This window comes from Vanellus vanellus, assembly GCF_965231255.1.
Source record: "Vanellus vanellus genome assembly, chromosome: 13".
Lineage (NCBI taxonomy): Eukaryota > Metazoa > Chordata > Aves > Charadriiformes > Charadriidae > Vanellus > Vanellus vanellus.
The window spans coordinates 12,443,002-12,455,041 of NC_138918.1; the positions used below are offsets into that span (position 1 = coordinate 12,443,002).

A 12,040-nucleotide genomic window follows, 5' to 3' on the forward strand; every position below is an offset into this window, starting at 1 on the left:
AGGAAGAACAACTATGCAGCCTAAAATTAATAGCACAGACCTACAAAATTTTTGCTGTGGGGTTGCAGCCAAATGGAATATCAGAAAACAGATAATCCTTCATCCCTACAATAATGCTTGTATGTTAATCACCATGAATGACAAAGCAAACACGTGTTTGTCTTGTAGTCTATATGTCAGAACAGAAAACAAATTATTTGGGAAAGGAAAAAATTACCAATACAGCTGCAGGGATAATACAGATACATTGACTGAAGGCAACAAACTGGCATGTCAGAAGTATATTTTACAAACTCACACTTTACTCTTCTTCTAGACTTCTTTGCCATCAGTTCCTAATGCTCTTGTTTACTTTATTGGCACGAAACGTAACTATCCCAGTAAGTTATCTGCCAGAAGGGTCAATAAATCTATTAAATCCTGAAGCAAAAATCCAGGACTGCTCACAGCTGTACTGAAACCAAAACTAAACCATCTCACAGGCAATACTGTTCTCAACTGACACATTCATTTTAGTTGGATGACAGAGGGGAGACAGCAGTACCAATAGCTGAAGGTACCCTGCTTTTAAGTCTTGAGCCTTGGCTTCCACTGTTCGGCAAGGTAAACTACTGTGTTCCACTGGAGACATCAATGCACACTTAGCTTGTGGGTAATAGGCAACAGTGGTCCTCACAACTTTTATGAATAGATGCTATAGTGAGAGAATGAGTGTGGCATTTCTTCACTAAGACTATAACTGCAATTAAAACTATATAAAAAGGAACGTGTTTTAGATTATCCACTTTTATTTTTAAATTGCAGCAGTATTACCTTCCAATTTTCTCAAAGTGAAGAAGTTTCCACCTTTATCAAAGTCCGTATGTAGGAACAGCTGCTTTGTCAATACCACCCAAAATGCTTGCCTAAATAGCAGAAACTATGATTACCAATAATAGACATCATAAATGAGTACTGGCAGAGGGTGTCTGAATCACATTTCTAATTAACTTCTATAGAGAAGCAGCTGTAAAACATTAAAATGCTGATTTCCACTGAAGCTGGCAGATATCTAGATTTTTGACTCCTAGCAGACGAGGACATGTACTTCAAGGTAAGGAGAATAAAATTAAAGCTGTTTTCCTGCAAACTTCCACTAATAGAAGCTACACAAATAGGGTTTCTTAGGAGCAAGCAATGCAGTTAGATTTTTTTAATGAGCTGTAATGGAAATTCTGCTCCTCAATTATTTATTTTTTTTCAACTTTAGTTTGCCAGCCACCCTTTGCTACACAATAATTAGTTAAGAAAGAGGTCGTAGTAAACTAGACCATTTAAAGCCACCTCATCTCCTTTCTAGGAGAATCCTTCAGCTGTAGCAACTGATCTGAAAATAATGAATACAAGATGATGAAAGGATAGTTCATTTAGGCTGTCACAAAGAAAGCTGAAGTAAACAACTACAATGGGCCCTCAGGTCCCTTAAAATACTAGAGAATATTTTTTTAATATTCTCCAGCCATTGTCTAATGAACAATGTAGGTTTTAGATATCCCTTTATGAAGGGTATGTGCAAGTACAGAAATTGTGTTTAAAGACACATTAAAAATAAATCCTTAAAAAGGAAAACATAAAATTGAATCCCATCCACATTTCACTATGGATCCAAAGCAAGCTCTGTCACTAACAGCTCTCTAAAGTACCCCACACCCATAAGACACTGCCAGAAATGAAGAACAACAAATTACTCTTTTCATAAACCAGTCATCTTCATCAGGTTTTATTTTATTGCTCCACTGCCTTTGGTGCTCACTATTGAACAGAGCATTGGTGAGTTCACAAATTCACTCTTGCAGAGCAGAGCATTTATACTGGTGCTACCCGTAAGTCACAACAGAGTTTGGATAACAAACATAACATCTGGACTGTGGGTCACAACCACTTAAATGACTTTGAAGCCTTTTTCACTTTGTAATATTTGTGAATCAGTGATACTCACCAAAGCCAAGTCAGTTTCTGTGTGGAAAAATGACATCAGTATTGGCTTCCATCAGAAGCATTTTAGTAGTGAAAGTCTTAGAACTTGACCGTAGCCCAAGAACTGCTCACTGTGACTTTGTGCACCTGATAGTGTCAAACCACAAGACAAATGACCAGGCCCACAAAATGAGCATCATCAAAAGCCTAAGATATAATGAGATACAGATATCAAAATGAGTATGTTTCATGACAGAGAATTTCATTCTAATGAAAGTAAAGAGTACATTTCTTTTCTCAGACTTCCAAGTCCCTCCACCTAGAAGAACCAACCTTCTCCCCATTACGCAAGGGAAGATCTCCCTGACAGTTACTTTAAAGCCGTTATTTATGACAGTCTAAACAGACCAGAGATAGTTTGCCATGAATTCTAACAAAAAGGAAAAATGTCTATTCTGTGACTCAATTTACAAAAAAAAATAATATCTTTTTATCAGTTGCTTGAGACAATAGTTACCACAACTTCTACAAGAGATGTTACGTTGAAAGCAACATTTAATAAAAGGTTGTGGAAAAGCACAGATGCTTAAGAAAAGCTTAGCTTTTTCTTTTTTTAAATACATTAAGGTAAAAAGCTTTAAAAGAATCATATTCAAAATTCAGTAAGAAAGACTGTCACCACTTTGTCCTAAGCACAGTCACTCCATATTCAGAGATGTACTAACCAGATTCACTTTAGCGCATTTAAGAAGAGAAAAAAAAATACTTTTACAATGTGTGTGCCTAAAGATGAAACGATAATCTCTTTAGCTGCATAAATCCTTTACTGTTCCATTTAAAGATCAAAAAGAATTCAAGTATTAAAGCCTTTTCTATTTCAGATACTAAGAACATGATTTCTTTCAATTAAGGCTTGGCAGATGTGGTTAATGGAACAGAGTTGTATTTGCTACATACCTGATGCTGCACCAAGTGATGCATTAATCACCCCTTGCCTTCTCCCTTCAGTACACTACTTAGTGACTTCTGCCCTTCAGACCAAATTATGCCGCATGGTTCAGCCAAGCGGCCTCACCCACATTTGTTTTTCCATTCAGATTATCCCATAAGACTATCTCCAGAATTACTTGTACTGCAATACATAAAGAGAGATTTTAAAAGTCACAGGGATTTACCTTTAAAGGGGAAAAAAGAGGGATTTGGCTGTGGCTCCCTCTGACATTTGGTGGACAGACGGACTCTGAGGCTTGCCTGCCAGCAAACGTTCGAGCACGCTACAGGACGGTGTGGGGACAGCAAAATGGTGCAAAGCAAAGAAAGGTGACCGGCCCTACACGAGGGAAGAGGGCAAACGAAGGGAAAAATATTGGTCAAAACCAAGGACTGAGATGACACCGCTTGGGGAAAAAAACCCTTGGACTGCTTCATTAAAAGGCCCCAAAGCCTCTTGCTGCCTTTCAAAGATGAGCAGTGGCCACATGCCAGAGTCTGGGCTCATAATGCTTCGCTGTCTCCCAAACGTCAAAGAGCAGTTCTAATTCTTGTTGCACGAAGTCCTGCTGAAAACACATAACTAAAGAAAAAGCGAGTAGAAGTGGCGAAAGAGTAAGAAAAAATAAAAATGGCTAAACAAATCTTTTCAGGACTCCTAAATTGATAAAATTTTCACAAATTAAAATATGGCTCAAGGAAATGGGTTAGTCTGGGAAGAAAGACAAAGCTGAAAACCAGAACCTCCCTAATCACCTTCCCAAGGGAAAATGAGATCCCATACACCTTGCTTATAACAAAATTTTCTCCTCAAAATCAAATACAGCCAAGTATGCATGCCTCTTGGATAATCACATCCTAAAATACACTGTGTTTGATCTAAAAGCCAGAAGGTTGACTTTGCAAATGTCATTGTCATATGGGGTTAAATATATTCAAGTACTTCAGCTGAAACTGTTACTGCCTCCCAGTCACAGGTGCAGATTTTGACTGGTTACTGCAAGAAGGATGGTACGTCTTCATGTATTGCCAGCGTACAGGCATACGATGCCAGAAGGCAGACAGCCCAGCTGGGTTAACACTTCCAGAACAATCCTGATGTTTGGAGACTTCCGTATTTTCAGTGCTGTCACATTCAACTTTATTACAGTATCAACATAGTGCTTTCCATATAACGCGTGCTTTAGAGATGACTGATGCTACAGTTCTCATTCTTCAACAAGGGACACTTGTTCTAAAACACTGTCACACAAAAGTAGTATTAAAAATGAGTAAGAACAGGCTGTCAGTCAATATGCAAATAATTGAATGCTGAAACGTGACTTTTATATGAAATTTAAGCACTTGGCCACAATCACTGTTTTCTGTCAAGCTAAGCCATAAAATAAGATATACCCAAAGTACTTGTGAACCACCTGTGTGGGGTGTACATTTTCCTCTCTGCACATAGCTAGCCCCAAGTACGCAGCAAGATGTTTCTTTTAAACGACATTCAGCAAGTTGCAGCCTTCTAGCACACAGTAACTGTACAATGTCTTGAATAATTTAAAATTTTTCATTGCTGCAAAGGGTGAAAAGGTAAAAACCCTACCCTGTTTTACATTAAAGGAAGGGCTGAAAAATACACGATGCTAGTTTGTTCCAGATAAACATACAAATGCAAACAATTAGTTTAAGTTTTAGAGGCATTGGTGTTCCCTAGAGAGTTATACCTTTTGGTGACTTGACAAGGCAACAGGGGCACAAAGGATGCTTGTGAAGCCCATTTTATTGCGTCTACTCTTCCGATACATTTGGATTCCCTCATTCTGAAGCTTTTCTTACCTATAAAAGGCATCTTGACTTTCAACACTGCCTCCCATAACATTCTCATGGACAAACTAATGAAATCTGGGCTAGGTAAGCAGACTGCGAGGTGGACAGAAAACTAGCTGAGCTCTAATCAGCAGCACAAAGCTGAGCTGGAGGCTGGGACTGTCACTAGCTGTGCATCCCAGGGGCCAATATCAGGGCTAATACCATTGCAAATCTTCATTTGAGACCTGGATGATGGGACCAAGTGCACCCTCAGAAGGTTTGCAGATGATACAGGTCTGGGAGGCATGGTGACGTGACACTCAGAGGGACTTTGACAGGTGAGAGACGTGGGCTAACAGGAACCTCGTGAAGTTCAAAATGGGAATGCAAATTCCTGCACCCGGGGTGGAGTAACCCCATGGACCTGTACTGACTGGGGACCCAGCAGCAGGAAAGGAGCTTTAGGACGTGGGGGTACTTGGGCACAAGTTGAAGTACAGCAAATACTGCTTAAACAAAGATATTTTTTTTTTTAAACTAAGTCACTGTAAGAGTGACTGAGGAGCGGAACAGGTTCCCCAGAGACATTATAGAGCCTCCATCCTTGGAGATTTTCAAAATATGAGTGAATAAGATCTCAAAAAACCTGCTGTAGCTGAGCAGAGAGGTAGGGTTAGATGATCTCCAGACACCCTTTCCAACCTCAACTATTTGTGATTCTGTACATGTTCCAGTCCAGCCTCCACCTGAAAGATATCTTTTCTCCAAAACAGAGCGCGTTTGACTCCTGCCTTTCACTCAATAGTGATATATACTTGATGTTCCACTGCTGTGTAGAGCTACCAAATATGTAACAGGTGAAAAGCAAAGAACATTTAGACAAGGATTCCAAAGAGAGAAAATGTGGCAACCTCTGCCCTCCGTTCCTTCAGCTTAAGGCCATTCATTTACCTAGCAAGAGGCAGAGGACAGCTTTACATTTGTTCATGCAAACATACAGATAGCTTATACAGCAGAGGTCTCCACAAGCTACAAGAATTAGACAGAGACCAACAATCCATTTTGTACAAGACAGACACTAGAGATAAACGGCTTGATTTCCTACAACCATAACCAGATTCAGATTCTAGGTCTAGGGACTGAAGCAGACCCTGAAGAATCATGAACTGCCTGTCTGTTATTCGTTGCCTGCTATCAATAATAAAATGCCATCAGAGCCAACACAAAAATGTGCAGTGTTACAAACTGACCTGAATTTCAACTTTTCTTCCCTTCCTCCCATTTCTATGATATAATAGAACCCACTTACCACTCAGCAGCACTGTAATTAAATAATCAAAAAGCAAACAAATTTCACATCTGACAGTCCCCAGGAGAAAACTGATATACATGAAAAAAGCATTTTAGTTTACTTACGGCCATTCTCGTAACAAGAAGCTCAGAGGGATATAATTAGTACCCTGCAAGCCAGCATATGAAAAGGCTTAATTTAACTGAGATCAGAACTAAAGAATAGCTATAGAAATTAAAAGTGAAGCCACAAATCCACACAGGACTGCCACAGCTAAGCATTTTTATGATCAGGAATTCTAAAGTCATAATTCACATGTATTGCATTTTGATTTCTGCTTATCCAGAAGGGTAGGTGTTATTTTGGACCACTGTGAAATAGCTGAGGTGAATTCAAGGAGGTCAGTCTGTGGGTCTTTAGCAGTTCTCACCAGCGTGCAGGAAGAGGCAGACAATGCTGGGCAGGTCAATTCTTATTCTCCAACAATAGTCTGCTGAATTGGTGTCTCCCTCTTCGATAACACCTATATTCTTCTGCACATTAAGTCCCTACAATTGTTTTGAAATGCTTATGGCCAGGAGAAGAAAGTTCTTATATCACAGACATCCCCACTAAAACTAAGTTTGGGGGGGGGGGAAAAAGCACAAGCTATCATAATCTTACTGGGAATGGTATGTTGGTACTAGAGACTACTATTAGAGAAAGTAGAAAATAGCCCCACAATATTTACTCTGTTGTGACCAATGGCACATGCTGGAAAGCAGCTTCTTTTAAGATAACCCAACCTAACACGGGAATCCCCACAAAGAAAGATTCAAGTGTCAGCAAAGACAGCTGCTGGAGGTGACAACATGGACCGCACCTCAAAGCAAACTGGATGCTACCACTGCAGTGCATTAGACCGATCCCACCAACAGGTAGCCTTTCCCAGAGCACTGTGGCTCAGGTGGAATCCAGCACTAGATTTCTTTGAAGTAAGACTAGATTTTGATCTTTTATATTATTCTACAGGCATGCAAAAAAAATTTCCAAACACAAAGTTGTTCCAGCACATTTTGATTTTTCAAATTCAAAGCATAGGAAATGTTTCAAAAACACAACTCGTAAAGCTTTTGCTGCTTGCTGTTAAGATTTGCTGTCATCAGGACAGCCTTTTTTGGTTGAAAAATGTTTATTGCTAAAGGTCACAGAATTGTCTCTCTCAAACAAATTAAGAAATAAATGGCTGTTGACACTTCCAGATGATGATTCATCTGAGAGCTCCAATAACGCAAAGCAACACAGCTGCCTCTCAGGTATGCTGCAGACCACGGCAGCTACCAACTAACCCAAAAATCTGTCTTCACTCTCCTATCACTCTCTTAGCCAACTTCTCAACCCTCTTCGTAGTTGCACCAAAAATTCCTTAGTCTCAAGCTTAAAAACATATGAAAGTAACATCTGTCAGAAAAAAACACTGGCGTGTGCAGTAGCCACGTTTCCATACTTACTATTTCTATTATTAGTAAAGTCCTCTTTACTTCACATGAAGCAAAGATTCTCCACGTATTACAGACACAGATGAAAGAGGCTGATGGATTGGCACTAACATCACCACCTACAGAAACCAGTGCAATAGCAGAACAAGAGAGCAACACTAAGAGAACCTCAAGGACAGCTCAGCGAAGCCCAGTACATTTAACCCCAACACAGGTCAGTACACAAGAAATGCTAGCAAGGGGGAGATAGTCTCCTTGCCAGGGAAAGCCAAGTTCTTGAAGGTTAGTCTTTTTAGAGAGTTAAAGTGCTAGAGGTCTGTTTAGACAACCCTCAAGTGAAATGCCATCATGAGGTACAGCAGAGTATATCTGATATTTTATCTTGTCAGGGTAACCTCTCGATAAAAAAAATTAATAATAGATTTTTATTGAGCGATTATGCTTTTCATCTTTTGCTTTTCACCGGAGTTTATGATGATTATTTGCTGATCTCTTCGGGGAAGCAGCTGACATTTACTGTTCATACTATGCCTCTCTGATCTCAAATGTGGCCTCTACTATCACTATGTCCAACAGCAATTCTATAATTTTAGAAGAAAGATGCTGTAACAAATTTGTGGGACCAGCATTTCAAACAGAATCACAGCATTCCTCCTTGCAGACAATGCAGAGAACTAATAATTTATGATTTTCAAAGAAAATTAAGAAATCTCTCCTCATTCTTTTTACCGCTCACTGGTTCTGTGGCACAGCAGTAACGATCATCAGCTTGGACACAGGGTTTTTACCACCTTCCCAATTTAATCACGAGGAACAGACAACTCAGAGCAGTGGCCCAACAGTCCAAATCAAAGGAACGTGTCCTTTTCAAACGTACAACATGTGAAGTAGAAGTTTTCCTGGAGCCTCCACTCCTTCCTGCAGTTCAGCTTGATGTGTTAAATCATCAATTCTCAGGTATTGGATTAAAGTGTTTGTTTATTGTTTTTTTTTGTTTGTTTGTTTTTCAATACATACAATCATAGATAGGTTGGAAAGGACCTTGAAGATCATTGAGTTCCAACCCCCCTGCCGTAGGCAGGGACACTTCCCCCTAGACCAGGTTGACTTGAAAGGCTGGATGTGGCCTTAGGCAAGATCACATGTTTAGGACTTAACAGCCTCCTGAAGACTAAGGATGTATTTAAACCCATGGAGGGGTGTGGAAGCCAACCCCAGTGTGGTTAAGGTTAAGGAAGAATGCTGACTGCTGGAAAAGGAGCAGTAGCCAGCCAGAAACACTACAGTGCAGATACAGAACTGACAGCAGTGAAGGAAAAATGTTTCATCCTAACTGGTAATTGTCCCAACATGCATAGATCAACTGAACCAGCAGGAAAACACTGGTTTACAAAAAAAAAAAAAAAGTTTAGGGTTTTATTAGCACTTTATTTGCCTGTGTGTTGTTTGCTTCCCTTGACAATTTAGCTCACTGTCCAACACCAGTAGTCTTTTATATCCATCTATAAATAGATGCTGCATACAAATTAATCTCAGCTACTTCTTGCAACCTTTGTATGAAAGACAGATGACTGACGGAAAAGAGCTTGCATCTTATCAGAGGCAGGTGGAACAGAGCAAGAGAGCTGGGCGAACAGCACGTGTGCAGACTGACGAGGAGCAGGGGTGGGAGAGCCAGGAGTGCTCTCTTTCACTGGGTCAGAAGGGCACATCTAGAGAACAAGGAAAATAGATCTACAGGAAACCAGATTTCATTACTTCCACTTCTCTCAAAAGAAACTTGTTTGTACAATTCAGCTGTGGTTACAGCATGAATTTGTCTAATTTGCTCCTAGACTGTGTAGCAATAAAGAGACCTTGTTGGAAGGGTGCTGGTTTTTTGTTTTGGTTTTTTTTTTTTTTTCCTCCTCAGCTTAGTCTGAAAATCCTCTAAAGAAATACTTATTTCATATAACATTGATTTGTTCAAACCAGCATGCTTGTTTGCAAACTAATTACAGATGTACTTTAGAACAAATACTATAGCTGATAGATAGTGCTTATTTGAAAGTCAGTATAGGTTAGAACACTAAATACTCACAAGCTTGTTTCCAAGCTCATTTTAGGCACTTCCTACATGTCAGATTTCTGGAGGTGTATTCTTTAGTATCTGTGTAGAGAGGTCTTTTCCCCCAGTTGAGTAATTTCAGTGGCAGGACTCGAACTCTGCAGCTGATAAACATTCTTATTAATTTTAAAGGAGCAAATAGAGTTTCTACATCTGATCATAACCCCTTAAAGTCAATGTACCCTTTTCAACACAGGAGAAGAGCAGCTACTGCAGAGGACTTTCCATGTGATCTTTCTAGCTATGCAATGTCTGCATGATAAAGGCATTCATTCCTCCATCACCTGACTGCCTTTTCCACCCTAGCAAGGGTGCAAACTAAAAGACAAAGTCTAGCTTAATTGATATCACATAGTATTTAAATGGTTCAGAGAAAAAGATCCCTTGTCATTCTGCTACAGAACAAGTAAATTCAGCAAATACATCTACACATTGCTGCTGCAATTACAAGTGTTTGTTCCATTTGTGGTGATGCAGTATGCCAGTGACTAAGTTTTTGCATGTAGCACTTAAAACCAATCCCAAATAACTACTACTGGGAATGCAGTACAGAATATGGAGTGCAGTTGCAAGCAAGTCAGCAAGCGAGAGCAGTCAAAGTTTTGGATGTTGCAGATTTACTTTTCAGAAGCACAAATTTCAAGAGAAATGTAAGCTAAATCATCAGCAGTCTGAGATGGAAATGTTTTATCAAAGCTTCTTTTACCATTTTCTATGTCTAGAAAAAAAAGGCAGAAAGTGAAGAGTAAGCTATTTCCCCCCCTTTTTCTTATTTTTTGTATTCCAAGTGTCAAACATTTAATGACAGGGTTAAATGTTAAGGGCTACACAGGCCCTTAGCAGAATATTAAAACCATCTTCCCTGTTTACTCACATTATCCAAAACGCAGGACAGCCCATGCTATCAGCAGCTAAAGCAGCACAAACTGAATATGGAACGTGAGGTTTTTGCTAGACTGGTCTTTCAAATGTACTGGAGCAAGGTTCACCTGAGCTGAGCCGCTGGCAAGTAAAAAAACCCTCAAATCATTATACACGTATTTGCAAGTTCATTGATCCCTTAGGTAGGTAAGCATAGATAAGTAAAAAATAGGTGGAGATGTCACATACAAATTATCATACCTCTGTCACTGAAGTCATCCACCAGCACTATCTCTGCTATCAGCTCAGGAGGGGAGCGGTTTAGGACACTGTGCACTGTCCGGAGGAGAGAGGACCATCCTTCATTGTGGAATGGTATTATCACACTAGTGTTCGGAAGCTTCTCCAGGTACAGCTTATTCTTGCAGCTGGACACAGATAGAGTAAGGTTAAAAGGTGGTGCCAAAAAACACCAGCACTTCCATATTCATTACTGTCAAGTATCTTAGTTCAGTCTTTACCCCTCAAATTGATGCTAAGTGCCTGAAGAAAAACCACCCCACCTTTCAGGCCTTATCAAGCCAGTGTTGACCTGATCTACTCTACATAGCCAAAAAAAAATAAATAATATCCATATGAAGTGAGGACTGTTAACGGCCAGTGACACTTAGCAACACGAAGTCAGAGGAAACTATTAGGTGCTGAAGTTGCTTTTAAAGGAAACTCCAGTTATAGCTTGAGATACAAAAGTCTCTAAAATAATTCTTTTTTCTGCCCTTATACCTCAAAGATCACTAGGAAGAGGAAATTCTACAAAGTGGTTTCAAAAGTTGAATGTATCTTTTCTAGGCACTATCAGTATATTGGTTTTGCTCACTTATTCCCAGTTTTCAGGGAAGCAAATCACTCTAATCACATGTATAACTGTCATCCAGTTTTTGTAAACAAAAATGAGCAAGAAGTAAGGATTTTGTTTGACAGCATCTTCCCTAAACAGTTCCAGAAGTTCAAGCGTTTATTAGCAACAGACAGAAGAGACAGGATAATTGCATGGTAAGAACTGCTCAATAAACAAACCCACCTCTCTCCATAATAGATCAACCTCCAACCTCTCTACCAAAGGTTTTCTTTGTCATGCTGGACAGATTATTCAAATCATACTTTTCCAAACCAATCTGTCTTGTGTTCTCCATTTTTCAGCAGGTCTAGTTTGACACCTGGGATTAGTTCTGCAGACAGAAGTGAAGGACGTTGGGCTTTGAACACAAAGCACTGCAGAACTTGGATAAGGATGGAGAGTCAGCTCTGCAGAGTCCCTGTATGGACCCCTTGAATGTGGAGGTATTTCCCCACAGCATTAATCATCTTAATTTTGAAACAGGAGTAACGCTCCCTTGCCTGGTGGGAGTGTTTTCAAGGTAGCTTCGTGAAGAAAATTCCAACTCCAGCAATAAATGCAGTGTTTATTTTCCTGCAGGTGTGGCCCTAGTAGTGGAGTTTGAACATTGTTAAACAGGTAAGATCTAAAGCCATACAATGAACAATTGTAGTTAAAAAAAT

The 12,040-nt window shown here is 39.7% G+C and overlaps 1 protein-coding gene across 1 annotated transcript in view; it reads right to left on the reverse strand.

Moving 5' to 3' along the window:
- The window catches only part of GALNT10 (polypeptide N-acetylgalactosaminyltransferase 10), a gene marked incomplete at both ends in the record, with an annotated part of 84,835 nt that overhangs the window by 26,232 nt on the left and 46,563 nt on the right, over positions 1-12,040 (reverse strand). Inside the window, one exon of the mRNA XM_082489859.1 lies at positions 10,742-10,908. Coding sequence (XP_082345985.1) covers positions 10,742-10,908 — 167 coding nt within the window. The remainder of the gene's footprint in view (positions 1-10,741; positions 10,909-12,040) is intronic.